Source organism: Rhagoletis zephyria, unplaced genomic scaffold (assembly GCF_001687245.7).
Source record: "Rhagoletis zephyria isolate East Lansing unplaced genomic scaffold, Rhagoletis_zephyria_1.1 Rzeph_scaffold_00631, whole genome shotgun sequence".
Taxonomy (NCBI): domain Eukaryota; kingdom Metazoa; phylum Arthropoda; class Insecta; order Diptera; family Tephritidae; genus Rhagoletis; species Rhagoletis zephyria.
In genome coordinates, this window is record NW_016157715.1 from 201,168 (window position 1) to 216,940 (window position 15,773).

The following is a 15,773-nucleotide window of genomic DNA, read 5'->3' on the forward strand; positions in this document are numbered from 1 at the left end:
CGAAAAAAAAAGTTATAGAATTTAATTTCCCACATTTTTTATATACAGGGTTAAAAAAAAAATATTTTTTATTGTAAATAATCAGAGACCCAGAATAATAATCATTTCGTGGCGGAGTTTTAAAAAAGCCATCTAAATTTTCGTAAGAATTATAAGTCTTTGGATGATAATTATGTATAAGAAAATTTTTGTAAGTCATCGATAACTTTTATTTTAAGACTTATATAATAGAAGTCTTTTCATAATAACTATCAGCAAGATAAATATTTTTAAGTCTTCAAAGACTTTTATTTTGAGACTTACATATATTATAAAAGTCGAAAAAATGTCTACAAACCAAGCCCCAACTACTCTCCAACTGGGCTTGAACTGGTCCCCACCTTGCCCCGAACTGGTCACAACTAATCCTGAAATGGTCCTGAATAAGTCCCGTCTTTTAAGACTTAAAATTTTTTTCGTGCTCATAAATATTATTATAAGACTTTTATAATACAAGTCTTAAGATAAAAGTCTTTGAAGACTTTAAAATGTTTATCTCTCTGATAATTATTATGGAAGGACTTTTATAATACAAGTCCTTGAATAATTATTATAGATGACTCGAAAAATATTTATCTTAATATAATGATTATTGATTGACTTTTATTCTTTTCTCTTATAATAGTTATGCCTCTGTAAAAAAATTAGCATAAACTGCGAAAAATTTTTACATTGTCACGGTTTTCCCCAATTTTTCAACAATTTCTGTTGAAAGTACGTAACATATTCGAATGGCAAAGTCTGCCATTAGTTATTCATCCATTTCATTCCACTCCACAACTTTTGTACGTACATTTTTTTGTTCGACGCTAAGATCACCACCGGGAACGTGCCAAACATAGCGATATAAGGGAAGCGGCGTAAAATTAATTTCCACATCACTTCAACTGGTACAGGCCGATGACCAGACTTCTATAGGATGGATTACAAAGGTTACGGTCTTAAACTGCGCACATTGAAAACAGTGTGGCCTTTTGAAAAATTCAACAAGGCGTCTAAATTAACCGTAAATTAGATTTTACTTTACGACGTTTGGCAGGTTTGTAGGTGAGCCATGATAGTGTGTGTGTGTGCCAAAAACGAAAGTAAATTTTCAAATGTAACGCAAAGGATTTTGGGATGGATCATATTTCGTGTATTCCATTTTAAAGAACTCCGTAATTTTTTTGAGTAAGTAATGTCTTATTGATTTAAAAATGCTCGGTAATCAACCAGAAAGGTGTCTATACGCATAACTCTAATACCGCCAAAGTAGTGGGTGCTTTTCATGGAGACGAAACGCACACATTTTTATAATTTGTTAGTTGTCTGGGATAATCCTCTATATTAAATTTCTAGTAATATCCTGAAACGAACTTCTTGGAATACATTTTTTTTAGATCATTGAAAACAATTCATTCATTCCTATTTCCATTTAAAAATTTGTATTCCCCTAAAAATGAAAATTTGTCATTTAGAGCGTTTTGCTTTAACGACGATGATACATGTAAATTAACAATAAAATATAGATTAATTCCACGTCTCCACACGGTCTATGACCGACGACAGTCTCTTCTGCCTTTGCATTCCGAGTAATTGTAAGCGGGCAAAAAGGTTAGCATTACTCATCGTTGTGGGGTTAAGTGCGTTCGCATGCACTTGTTGCATTCCCCTCACAAAGCTCTAATTTCCCCCCACACTATTAGTGCATCACAAAAACGCCGCATACGTATTTAACAAACATAATTGCACACAGTGACATTTGGTGTGGCAATGTGCGAGGGGTTTTGTTGCATGTATGTACATAGTATGTATGATTGTATTTATGTTTGTACATTGTATTTGTCTTTGACCAAACAATCAACATTCAACATTCAACATCAACGACAACCACCACCATCATCATCACCAACCAACATTGACACCGCCCGTCTTTCAACTACTTTATTGTTCACATTGTTTCAATAAACATCATTATCATCTTCAAATATCATTACAATTATCGGGATTATCATAAATGTATGTATGTATGTATGTATGTATATAGTTCTCATTTAAATGCTAATCATTCAAATAGTAAGCTGTTGCCACACACTTCTGCATTTTTTGGCGCTACAATTTCGCGCAACAACTTCCATCAGCATTTTTTTGTTTTTTTATGCATGTATGCATGCATTTTTCTTTATATATGTATATGTATGTATGCATTTAATGTAGTAGGTATGTATAAGTATAAGTATCATAATTATGCAGCTCTTGCAGTTTATCGCAATTATTACTTCTTCTTTGCATATTAGCTAATAGTTGTTTAGATAATTATAAATACATAGCGTAATATTGGTAGGTAATTTTTTTTTTATTCATTATTATTTCCTTTAATAGCCAGTTTCGCTTGAGTGCATTTCTCGCATTAATTGACACACATCTAAGTATGTATGTATGTATATACCATCTTTCCATCTCTCGGCTGTTCCTACCTCTCCTGCTGCGCTTTACCTTGACTCAAACATAGAATGGGAAATTATTTTTCTTAGTTGTAGCTGTGGTGGTGCTGTGATTGCTGCTGAGCGTGTAGCTCGTTTCGGCATGCGTCTGTTGCTGCTGCTGTTGTTGTTGTTGTTGCTGTTGATGGTAATGCAATAGTTTGAAGTGACAGGCCGCTGTAACGCGACTACTGAAAGCGCTACCGCTCGACTCCAATTCGCCGGCGACTTCGCGTATCGCAGCAACTAATTTTCACCTCGGCGTTGTACTCGTCGGCATTCTCTCTAGGAAATCTTTAGCTAGAACATCTTCGATTTCGGCCAAACAGCTAGCAACCTCCTTGTCGATGTCAGCATGATTATGTGGATTGGGGCAATTGACGCTAAGGGTTGAGAAGAAGCCGTATAAATCCCCTAGCGAATTGATTTGCTGATAGGTGAGCATCAAATGACGACCACGCTTCACGTTATTCGTCTGTAGCGAGGAAAAATTGTGTTATGGTGCGGAAAAGTAAGTAAGTTAGTACAGCGCATTAAACTTACCGGTGAGTGTACTGCATATTTCATATCCATTAGCCGCGCAATGCGCCGTATATGCGGTACGTAAATCGTTGTAGGCAGCGTTGCGGTTGCTATCTGCTCATCGCTGCTGCCATTCATAATGGGCACGTCTTCGTGTACATCGAATTCGGTGCCAACAAAGGCCCAGCGATACATTTGGAAATGCGGTAAATTGGTCGCAGGCAATACACAACCCAACTCGAGTAGTTTGGAAGCCTCCAGCTGCACTGAGCGCCAGTGTGTGACTTGATTTTGTGAACTCAAACCATTGCCAGAGGAATTCGATGACCAAGAGACGTCCATGCCGGAGAGTAAACGCATCTGTTGGCTGCCGTTAGTAGGAAAAGATTATAAAAAGCTGCGCTTTTTTGTTTGCAAGTTTACTTACCTCAAGTCCTCGCTATCTGATTTCAGCTCCTGTTCCATTGCTAGGAATACATGCACCATTTCAGCGATTATAATGGGCCACAATGAAGTGACATGATCGGCCGACATGCGCAGTAAGAGCACGCGGAAGCAAAGGAAAACAGCCGCCTGCACCGAGGGCACCATGGAGAGTAGGCGCAAGCTGTTGGCGAGTTGTTCTGCGGAAGAAAATATGTATTACTGAAAATGAGAAAAAAGTTCACAAAACAATGTTAGCGCACACTCACCCTGTATCTCGGGCATATACTTGTGGTATTGGTCGAATTCGCTGCAGAATATTACAAAGGCCAAGCGCTTCAGCAGCATGGATCGTTGTTCGTACTCTTGCTCGCGCGATGTGAAGATATTCAAACTGCCGGTCTGTGTGAGCGAGACCCGACTCATCAGCTCGCGGAATGTTGTGTTGTCGTATGTCATTAGACTGTCCATTATTTGTTTCCAGAATGGCAGACAGGAAATGTCCAGCTGGAAGAAGGAGTTATCGAGCAGCAGATCAAGCATATCCTTGCGCCACGCCTTGCGCGTGTACTGATAGCCGCTGAGGCTGGCAAGCAGGCTGGAACAGGCATAGAAGGCTGGCACATTGCGCGACGTGTGATTCTTCAAATATGGCGTTATGTTGTACAAAAGCGTTGTAATAATATTCACCACCTTGTCCTTCTCTTGCGAGCCATAAGCCACGTCCAGCAGATTGGCCAACGTGGCGGCCAGCACACTTTGCGCCTGCGCGGCATACTGCTGCTGCTGACCGCCAATGCTATCGCGTACGCTGCCCTCCGATGTGAGGGGATGGATGTCCTCTTTAACAGCAAGATTGCGGCGCAGCCAAGTGGTCTGCTCCAGACAAGAGCCAGCTACATTTGAGAGCGAATCGACCAGCCGCGCGGTCACGTCGTGCAAATCGCGTATGTCCTTCTTGTCAGGGAATGGCATTTGCGGACAGCGTTGCACGAATTCATTGAGCAACATGAGCAGCACAAATTGTGCTGGCGGCGTCAAGCTGAGACCGTCGCGCAGCAGCGCCAATAGAGAGCTCCAGGAATCACCTAGCTGTGGCGCGGGCGCCGATTTCATATAGAAGTAGAACAGTTCCAGCGCGCTCACTTCTATGGTTAGATGCACGGGCGGTCGATGTATTGGCGGCGGATTGCGCACCACCTGATGCAGCGTTTGCACGAATGAGTCCATTGGCATGACGCGTATGCTGGAAACGAGCGTTACGAGGCTGAGCTGCTCGGCGCAAGCTTGTGGGGCCGAATTGCGCTGGTACTGTTCGACAATGCTGAGCATGGATAGCGGCTTGGCGCGCTTGGCATACGCTTCGCCGCGTTCTTGCCAGGTGACTGCCACTGCGGCGAGGAAGTTGGCACCATGATGCAGCGACACAGGCGACAAGAATTCCATCAGCTGCTGTTTTACCGGGCGCACTTGACCCAATTCGCTGTCCCACACAGCAGCAACGCTGGTGACGATGCGCGAGAGATGTGAGAGCACGGCGTTGCGCGCTGCCAGTAGCTGTGGGTTACGTGGCGCCTGCGCTTCGGATGACTGTGATGTGCCAGCGGCGGCGGCGGCGGCAGCAGCAGCTGCGGTGGAAAGGAACGAATGCACAATGTTGTTGAGCAGCTGGCCGGTGTTTGAGCTCTGCGCGGCAACGCTGGTTTGTGGGTAGGCCTGGTTGAAAAGGTGTGAGAGCGTGGTCTGTTGCGTATTGTCGAGTAGGCAGTAGTGGCAGAGAATTGTGATGGCCTCCAGTTGTGAAACGACGTAGTCTGGCGGAAAGCCGCTCTGCTCCTTCAGCGTCAGCTTGGCAATGCGATCAATGTTGTGACAGAGTTGATGGACGACGCTTATGACGATGTTTGTCAGGGAGCCGCAGCTGAAACAATTTAGTGATGCTGTTACCAAGTCGGTCCAGTTGCGGTGCAGATGACGCAGCTGCTCATTCTGTAAAGCGCTCAGCACTGCGGCCAAAAACATCGGCTGTTGGCTAATCAAACAGTTAGGCAAGTATTTGACATTAGTGGCGCTCGAATCGCCGGCAATGTTGGATAGGCGCGTCGGCGATATGTTGCCCGAGGAATCTTCTTTGCCACTGGCGGTGCTCACGTTCGCGCCGCTTCCTTCGTGCTTCAACAACTGCACCTCATATTCAAGTTTTATCACAGACATGAGTAGACGCAGCAGCTGCAGCTGTAGAGATTCAGCGTGTAATTGATCGTCCAGTGGGTTGTTAAAGTTAAGTATGCGTGCTGGTAGCGAGTCAGCGGTGGCACGTTGCCGCTGCTGACGCTGTTGCACGGTAAACATGCTTACTGATGAGTTGAGGCAGTGCAATATTACCTTCTGCAGCTTGCAGCGCGCCATGAGATCGGCTATGTAGCAGGCGAGCCCTTTGCCCATGCCGCGCACAATGTCAATCAGCTCCGCGCAAATGAGCGACAACAGCTCAACGCTCTCCAACTGCACGCGGCAGTTGCCCATTACATCCTCGGCGGTGGGCGCATCTGCCGCGCTGTCTGCGTAGCGCGCCTCGTGGTGGAAGAAGCCGCGCGCGTAGTAGAGACAGATTGTCACGAGTACTTCCAAGTGCATGCAGGCGCGATAGCTCTGCGCATACTCTGTGTTGCTGATGCTGCCGGCGAACCCTTTACCCTGCATGCATTTTCGGTGCCGTATTAGCAGCTGCTTAAGCGTGCCACTAGCCACAGAAGTAGTAATGGATAAGCAGAGGAAAGTACGCGTGTCACACGTGATGATGTTGCGCAGCGTTTGGAATGCGTATAGTGTTTGTTTTGTGTCATAGGCACCACCCGCGTAGATTAGCATATGTTGGTAGTAGCACGGCATCTGGTCTGCGGCTAGACGTGTGGAACTATCGCCTGCGCTAATGCTCGAATTGCCACTTTTCATGGACGAACGCTTGCTGCCCGCGTCACCAGCGCTTTGCTGTTGTTGCTGCGAGGCAGCGGCATTTTGGCGCAGTATTTGCAAATTTTGTTTGCTCTTCTCCAGCGTTTCCTGTGTGAGCCCCCATTCAGACTTCTGGCTGCTGGGCTTTTGACTGGTTTCCAAGCTGAGCGTGCGTCGTTTCTCCTCCACATTGATGGTGGATGCGGTTGTGAGCGAATTGGATTGTGAGCGCGATTCGTACAGTCCCTCGTCGTCGTCGTCGCTCTGCAGCGAATTGCAAGTGATGTGCTCCTCCTGCAGGCTATTTGGTCCAGCATTACCGGAATAGCTGTTATTGCTGTCAGTGGAGGTCTTCGAAATGCAGCTCATGCGCTTCTTGTCGCTACTGCCTGGTGATTTCTTGCCCGCGGCGTGTTTCTTCTTATGCTGCTTTGTAGTGCCGTGCGCACGGTGTTGCTTATGCTTGTGTGTTTCTTCGTCGCGTTGACGCTGCGGTTGCCGCGTGGCTGCCGGAGGCACTGGTATTGGCTCGACCAAATTTTTCACATTTGTCTCCACTGCTACTGCATCAGCTTGGCTTGTATTGTTGTTGGCATTGAAATACTCATCGGCGGGATGAGCGGACTCATCCAGCGTGCCGCTCTGGCTTTGCGGACCCAGTGAAGACTGCTCGTCTGTGGTGGAGGTGACCGATGCCAGACTCGAGTCGCCGGGCGTCTTTTCGCGTGTTAGTCTGTAGGTTTTACGATTCTTCGTGCGCTCGTGTTGCGAAAGCAACTCTGTTACGCGCTCGCAATCGCCAACGAAACGCTTCAGATTACCGCTAACTGTTACATTGCTATTAATGGCGCCAGCGCTTGAGCTTATCGTCAGGCTGTCGTCCTTCTCAACGCTAGTTTCACGATTTTCCGACTCTGAATCGAACATGCTGCTCTCCGAGTCGTCAGTGTAGTCGTGCTCGAAGTCGTGCGGATCCAACTCTTCTTTTTCATCGTCCTCTTCTTCGACATCATCGTCGACCTTAACACTTTCTGTTGTTTTTGCATCAGTTTTTGAAGTTGTTTCCAGCATTTCACACTCTGTATCATTGTCGCCTTCATCATCGAAGTCTGGAGAATTATCCAAGGGATTAACTATTAGTCCAATGGTTGCATCTGCGGTTTCTGTGGCTGCGATTGCTTGTGGTGGCGTTTTGTCACTCACAAAATTTGATGTTTTATTTTTGCTGCTCAAAGTAACGCCGAATATTTTCTTATGGAAACTGCGTATGGGACTGCGCTTCTTGCTGCTTGAAGTCTCCATGTGATACTTGATGTTGCCATATTCTGAGCTGATGGCGTATACACCGCGTTCCAGCGAACTGTCGCCTTGATTGCCGCCTTGCTGTTGTTTGTCGCCCGAGTGCGATAGCGTTGCACCGTCTTCCTGCTGCAACAAGTGTAAATGCATGATGCCAATACGCTTCGTTTGTGGGCCTAACAAAATCTTGTACAGCGGCTTGATGAGACGTGGCAAATCGCCACGCAGCAATGCAGACTGCAGCCACTTAGTGACACAGGTGCGTACGGACATGTATTGTGGCAGCGCTAGCGTATCAAGTACCTTCAGCAGCGTCTTCTCAAAGCCTTTTGATGGCTGCTTGTCGCGCCCCAAATGCCAGAGCAATTCAAATTTGCGAAAACTCTTCGACTCACTCTCCTTCAGCTGCTCAATGGCGGACCGCGATACCGGACGCGCCGGAGAAGCGCAAACCAACTGTACATCGCGCGCGCGATCATAGCGGTAATTACGGAGAGCAGTTTGCGGTAGAAGGCTGTTGTACTGCTCACCCCAGCCGGTGGTTGCCAACGCATCTGCGGCGGCGAATTGCTGATGCATGCTGTGTGCATACATACGGTTACCGATAACGGTTTCGACCAGTCCACTCTCCAGACAGTTGTGCAGCTGATAGAGCAAAGCGGTTATCTGTGCAGGATCTATGCCAGCCTCACCTAGGTTGTTCCACAGTACTGAGGTCACGAGCTGGAAGATGCGTGTTTTGTGTTCAATGTAGCTGACATGACCGAATTTGAGCAGCGGCAGCATCACCACAAAAGTGACGCCGGGACTGGTTGTGTGTTCGATTTGAGACTTCAGGAGGCTGTGAGAGGATAAATTATCAACATTAAGGAAGACAATTTCTGTATTATTTCACACACACACACATACCTTATCAAGTCGAAGAGCGTTGTGATGGCCGCCAGCTGCAGCTCCTTATCACTTTCTGTATATGCGGCCCCAAGGCAAAGCACCTTCAGCCAACTCGGTATCTCCTTGTCATTCTTGTCCAGCACTATATTCTTATTACAATTGGGGAATGTTGACATTTCCACCAGCAAGTTTGCTGCCAATTTGATGGCCCTACGTTGACTATTCGACACCCGCAAATCCATTAGTGTTTGTATGCGTCGCTCTGTTCTTTCATCGCATTTTTGCAAAACACTTGCATCTTGTGAATCATCGCCGTCATCACTGGCATCGCTGGTGGTCGAATCAGTGGCTGTTGATGTAGCAGCAAGCGTGTGACCCAAAGAGCGATTTAACAAGCTGTGCAGCTGTTTTGAGCGACTCATTACATTCACACGTAGTGTGTCGAATAAACGTTCGACCTCCAGCAGGCGCTCTGGGCTTAGATCCTCAAAGATTTGCTCATTCTGGAAAATGTGCTCGACACTTAGTGGCTGATCGCGTTCAACTTCGACTTTGATGCGACACTTCTCCTCATCCACGGCGCTGGACTGCTTGATTTGCAGCACATGGCGCGTCAAATACAACTCAAAGAAGATTTCATACTGGCGTATACACTTTTCCAAGATCGTGAATTCTTGCTCATTGTTGGCGTTCACATCATTATAATCGAAAATTAGCTCCTCAACGCGATCCTTCGACAACTGTTCAGTGGCAGGTGCGCTCTTCGGCTGATCATCTGTTTCATCTGTGGTCTTGAGCATTGATGGATCCAATGATTTTGGGCCTGAGAGTGCTATGTTCTTGGGCCGCGTCTTCTTAGGACTCGTGCGTATGCGCATGTATGGCGTCTTCGCTTTAGATTTTAATTTCTTAATACTCAGCGGCGTATCTAAGTCCGAAGAGGATTGTGGTTCGATAATTTGACCGGTGTCGGGACAGATCTATGTGAAAAATTTTAAGTATTTCTCTGTTTTGAAGGGAATTTTCAAATATAATACCAACCTCCTTGTCCAGCTCCGACAATTTTGATGTCGATTTGGCCTTTTTCTTTTTTGGACTCTTGCGTTCCATGTGCTGATTGGAGTTTGAACGTCGCATGGGCGGTTCGGTATACGCGCTGTGAACAGAGCCTTCCTTATGCCTGCCATGCGACATGATGGTGCTCTCGTCACCCGAAAAATGATTTAGTTTAGAGTCGGATTTGCTCTTTTCCAGTGCATACATGGCGCCAGCAACCTGGGCAATAGATGTATTCTTAAGAACGCCTTTGTTAGCGCTGGCACCTTTCTCATCGGATGATGAGTAGTAGCCGTGATTGGTGCGCGGCAGTAACTTAATGGGGCTACTGTAAGAAACGTGCGTTTATGAGAAAAAGTATACACGAATTTTATTTTAATTTGTAAATAAAATAAAAAAATACTTTCTTACGTTATCATGGGCTGGACACGCGAAACAATTTTCATGCATAGTTTCAGTGAAGCAGTGATTTCATCGCTGCCTATATTGTCCAAATGTATGGTGAGCATCTGTGTGATAGCTAAGAATACTTTGGGCAAATAAATGCGCGTAGTTTCATTGTACATTTCCAAAGAAATGGTCTCCAGGAGGAATTCTGTAAGATAACAGATCTCCACCAGACTGGGATCTCCAGAGCCGACTTCGCATTGAAATTTTGTTTCAGTGCTGCTGCGCGAAATACTGCGTGACAGTCTTGCTCTCGATTGTGAGCGGCTTATAGATTTGTTGGACTGGAAAAAAGGGAGAAAGAAAATTTTCATTTATCTCAGTAAATTAATCTCAAAAACTTTTTAATAATTTTCTCGGAACTTAAAATACTAAACTGTATGAGCTGGTTTCTTCAAATCAACTTAACTTAGTTATTGACTTAGTCAAGAATAAGCTGTGTAAAACGTAGGCTAACTTCTGACTTAAGTCCAAAAAGTGACTAAACTAAGTTAAGTTGAGTTGGAGAAACCAGCCCTATGTCAGTATCAAATTTGCCATATCGGAAAAATGTTGACTTATTCCCTTTGGCAATTAACCGATTCAATTACTAAATTTTACTTCGAAATTCTACATTTATTTTTTAACTCTACTTCCCTTACCTTCTTGCATGATTTGTCATACATGCTGGTCATAAAACTCCAAATATATGCTGGGTCGAATGTGGCAAAGAGTAGATTAGCTGATTTTACCACCTCCACATTACTGCTGCTCGATAGCGACATGGTGCGTATAATGTCGCAGAGCACATGATCCAGTACAGCGCTGCCTATTTCTGCTTTATCCAGCAGTGAAACCATTATTCTGTAAGGTTTCAAATCCACCGGTGTGCTTTCTAAGCTGAACTTTAGAGTACAAATCAGCGATTGTATTACAATGTGTTTCGAGTGTTTTTCAAAATAAGTTTCTGTCTCGGCTGGTGGGCCATCTAAGGAAGCTGTGTCATATGTGGGCGAATTCTTAGCCACCTCGCTGCCCAGCAACCACGAATACAATCGTCTATTCAGTGACATATCTCGACGCAAAATCGTATTCAAACCGTTTGTGACCAATTTTATAAGATCGGCTTCCGTCAAGTAAATGGTGTGCATGGGAAAGCCGAGCAACAGGAATTCCAAAGTGTTGCGCTGCACTAAAATGACGCTATCATTCAGGCAGGCGCATAAGCCAGACATCATAATGTCGCGATTATGTCCCATAATAAATACTTGCTCTTGCATACTCATCCGCTTATTGAAATGCTCCAGTAGGTAGGTGACGGCCGGCAAGCGTATCGATGCATTTGTGGCCATACATTCCCAGAGTACAGTGTAAAAGTGTGTGGGATTGACAGCGGTGCAGACCTGTGTAAGCAGTGAATTCGTACGATCAAAGTGATCCAAGCCATTTTCATAGCCGGGCAGTACACCGCTAAGGAAGCCGCTGAGCGCTGGACGCAATTTGTCACCCAGTGGCACGAAGTAGGTCTCATAGATGCCCAGTAATGCGGGGCGCACATTCATAGCCGCATAGCCAAGTAGCGGGAAAAGACCAGCGCTGAGAAGCAAAAAACGAAAAATATAAAAAAAAAACGGAAGTAACATTGGAAGTTATGCCTGAATAAAGTTGAGGAAAAAATGTGCCACCAACCTGTAGATGAAGAGCTCTTGTGCTAAACGCTCTGCGCCAGTTTTGCTGAAGATTACATCGTAGGTCTCCAGCGCTTTTAAATGCACACCAGACGGCAGTGCAGGATGCATACATTGCGCCAAACGTTTGGAGATTTTTATGCGACGCGGTATTACCTGATATTGTGTATTGCTGGATATGGCCTGGAGACACAAAAAAAAGTACGGGAAAAAAATAAAAGTTTATAATAATTTCAGTTAACTGAGCGATAAAAATTGCAAGGTTAGCTACAAAAGAGCTTAATGTGTGGTATTAAAAAACATTTATCATGATTTCTTTGAAAAAAAAAAAAATAATAATTTAAAGGTCATAGACCCATTTATCAGCAACCGCAAACGTAAAATGTGTGTGTTAATGGTTGTATGAGTGATTGTGTGCTCGGTAAAAGTACTTTTGTGACCTTTAGCTTATTTCCCTGATTGTTTCTCTTTACACTTATCAGCATCAATTTCTTAAAATACCAAATTTTTACAGAAAACAAAGGAAACCCTTATCACTTGTTTGGATGTTTAAATGCCGGTAATGGTAGGCGATAAAAGAGGCGAATAAACGTTTATGTTCATAAATTAGAATCCGAAGGAAAATCGCAGACACAAAGTTTTGAACATTGGAGGCTTGAATTTATTATTTTATTTGCAATTTCTAGTTTAAACTATGAAATATGTATGTATGTAGGTATAAGTAAATTGTTGTTGGACCAGTTGCAGTTATTCTTAGCGCCGCCTTGAAGCACAGTGCCGCGAGACGACGCTGAGGACTTTTGTTGTATTCCATCACACCAGAACGCCATTGTGCTTCCATAGCAATTTACTATTCAAGAGTGCTCACAAATACTTTTTGTATACTTTTAAGGTTAATTCGATGTTAGCTTCGGCGGTCCCCATACAGGGGCCTTATTTAATTTATTAACTATCAGTAACCACTGCAGATCTGACAGTACATCCCCATTGGTAGTGCCCCACAAGTCTGCTTGGTTGGCTTTGCGTTGTTCCATATCGCACTGATCTTTCTGTAGCTTCGAAGCTCCCACATACACATGAGGGGTTCTCTAACTACTGCTTTAAAATGGCACCATTGTTCAAAGCTCCAGAAATGTCTTACCGTACTTAGAACCTTTAAGCATTCAAAAAAAAAGGTCTAGTATCTATACTTGACGTAAAAAAAAAAAAAATCATGGTGATCGTGGTAGATAGCATAAACAACACATCCAATTCTTAAAAACAATAACTGTCAGCTAAAAGTTACGTGGTAAATTGCATTAATCATCCGCATTACAAAGAATGGTCTAAAGAACTTTATCATACAACCACCACGAAGCCATTCAGTAAATTATATACGAGGAAGCACCCAAGTGTTATCTTCACTGTAACTTTTTTATCTACCATAATGTATATACATATGTATATAAACAGCTCTGTATGACTCAGTTGTAAATTGTCAACTAAAAGGTATATTTAGCAAGCTCAATACCTGTCACAAAGTGCCAATCGAACAAATATTTGCAGTGTAGTGTAAATTGTTTGTTATAACTTCTACATATTTACATACATACACACATACATATCGTTACCTTAATATACTAGAAAGGCCCTCACCAAGAGCCTTATACAATTTAAAACTTAATACTACAGTTTAATAACTTCAGTCTTAGTACATTCAATTCTAGAAAGTTCAATTTTGCAGTTGCCGAAAAATTGCGTTGTATTTTGGAAATTTTTTTACGCATTTTCTTCTGCACAAAGTAAATTCGACATTTCTTTTGTATGAAAAAAATTATCAGAGCACTTAGAACTTGTGAAAATTTAGATAAAAATTTGCATATTTTTTATAATTTTTACACAAAGTCTGAAATCTGGATTTATATGGTGTTTTTTTTTTAAATATAGCGAGCTAGAATTTAACGATAAAATATTAAACACTGAGTAAATAAACAAAAGAAAAATAGCCAATATTGATTAAAACTTTGCTGGCTTAATAATTATTTAGCTGATCCCAAGTGTATGCATGTACAACTAGGTGGTCCTTAAATGTAGGATGCAAATTTTTACATCAAATTTCCTAAGCCTCAACCCCCACGTCGAGTTACTATAGTCGAAGATATCACATATAAATTTTGGCCCCGATTGGAGTCGGTTAAGGTTATGTGATATCTTCGACTATGGTAGTACCGATTTTGGGTATTATGTACATGAAAAAAAAATTATCATTGAAAAAAATCTTTAATTTTAGTTTTTTAAGGACCACCCTAATGTACATATGTATGAACATATCATATGAAAAAAATATTAAATAAATATTAAGATATACATATATAAATATGCGTAACACTTGACCAAATAAATCGCACCCGCTGACGTTTCATACCTTGCTAAGCTTTCCAAGTGCCGATATCAGGTCAGCCCATTCGCTTGAATATTCAAAGTTGCGCAATGCTTTATCAATATTTGACATATAATTACGATACTTAGTTTCCGCCAGTAATTTTTTCTCCTCCATCAAAGCATCGGCAGTATCCATCTTGTTGTACTGTTTGCTTTTACGCCTCCCAGCCAATAGTTTAGTTTTTAAAGTTCTACTGAACTGCTTAGTGACGATTGCTGTTAGTTAAACCTGTAATAGAAAAATGCATAATTATACAATAAAATGCAAATATAGATAGTAATTTGTAATTGTATGCAATCTTAGCATGGGAAACCCCGCTTTTTTACGTTTACAAGTAGCTTCAGCTCGTTTGGCACTTTAAAATTTTTATTCTGAGAACGGAACAGCTGGTGCTTTCACGTCAATTGGTTATAAAAACGTATATGCACATGCAAGCATATAGATTTTTAAACATAAAAAGGAAAATCGATTGACATTGAACCCTGTCCCTTGCATTTCTGTATTGCAAAGGTGAACACTTGTTGCATGGAGTAGGCACCAATCTAATTACCCGTTGCTATGGCATAAAGCTTTTCGCTCCTGGCAACAATATTTCGTATTCATTGACTTGGTTTGTTCCTAGATTATTGTTGCCAATGTACATACACTGGTTACAGCACATTTTCTTTGTCCAATCATAAAATGCTGTTCTTAATTTCCATTCCAGCTGCCGTTTTGTGATAAATGAAATATTTATACACAACAACCCGCGTTGTTGCCGCTTACTAGTTCTACCAGCCAAGCAATAATTCAACAATGTACACATATGGTACGAAGCAGCGTCGCGGAGTAGTCGCTCGAGCAACGAACCGATGTGTGCATTCAATTATTGCGAATCTAGCTAATTCCACTGCTCACAATAGAGCAATTGTTTATTTACTTCGTGTCGTTTGGTTCTCTACATACATAGTACGTATACATTAATATATAGGTATGCATAGGCATATATATGTATACATATGCATCCGCATATCTCTATAAAATGTACAAATGTTTATATTTTTTGTACAAACTCTTGTTGAATGTTTTCGCATTTGCTTTCCACTAGTTTCCCCCACTTTTGGTGGGTTGTTTAGGTCTAACGTTTGCATTGTGCGACGGTGGCTGTGTGTCTGAATTGTCCAAATCAATGAGACGTGTGACCTTACGTTAATGAGTCTTTCAAAAGAGGAAAACCATAGCCACCACAACCTCCTCCGCTCGCCCCCACCATTACTTACTATTCCTTCAAGGTCTGAGAAGCGCACTGACTTCTACAGACTGCTGCGTTTGGTTGTTGCTACTAATGATTGTTGTAGGTGCTCCACCACCGTAGCTCTACTTTACCTCTATTGCGTTGTTGCCGATGACACACTAGTCAAACAGCCAATGCCAACCCAATTTACAACTTTCGAGTTTTATTTTTATGTATTTTCACTTCACTTTTCTGTCTTTTGTTTGCCAAATCCACAAACTTTTCAAATCATCTTAGTTCTTTTCAATGCCTTCCCGTATGCAAAATTTTTCTTGCAATGCCTCGGGTGTTTGCTATATTTTAATTTTATCACATAA

At 42.8% G+C, this 15,773-nt stretch overlaps 1 protein-coding gene across 1 annotated transcript; it reads right to left on the minus strand.

Moving 5' to 3' along the window:
- Window positions 1–1,746: 1,746 nt before the first annotated feature.
- On the minus strand, window positions 1,747–14,318 carry LOC108360805 (protein dopey-1 homolog). Its single transcript, XM_017613246.1, has 10 exons — window positions 14,166–14,318; window positions 11,763–11,944; window positions 10,736–11,669; window positions 10,059–10,378; window positions 9,633–9,975; window positions 8,610–9,571; window positions 3,716–8,541; window positions 3,451–3,646; window positions 3,045–3,390; window positions 1,747–2,976 (listed from the first exon to the last, which is right to left on the minus strand). The coding sequence occupies exons 1-10, from the start codon at window positions 14,316–14,318 to the stop codon at window positions 2,755–2,757; spliced, it is 8,484 nt and encodes a 2,827-aa protein (XP_017468735.1). The 3' UTR covers window positions 1,747–2,754.
- Window positions 14,319–15,773: the final 1,455 nt, after the last annotated feature.

Coding starts and splice junctions, on each gene's coding strand:
- LOC108360805 (XM_017613246.1), bottom strand. CDS start 14,318: ATGGATACTGCCGATGCTTTGATGGAGGAGAAAAAATTACTGGCGGAA. Junction 11,945..14,165: donor CACTTGGAAAGCTTAGCAAG/GTATGAAACGTC, acceptor TTGTGTCTCCAG/GCCATATCCAGCAATACACA. Junction 9,976..10,058: donor CGTGTCCAGCCCATGATAAC/GTAAGAAAGTAT, acceptor CGTTTCTTACAG/TAGCCCCATTAAGTTACTGC.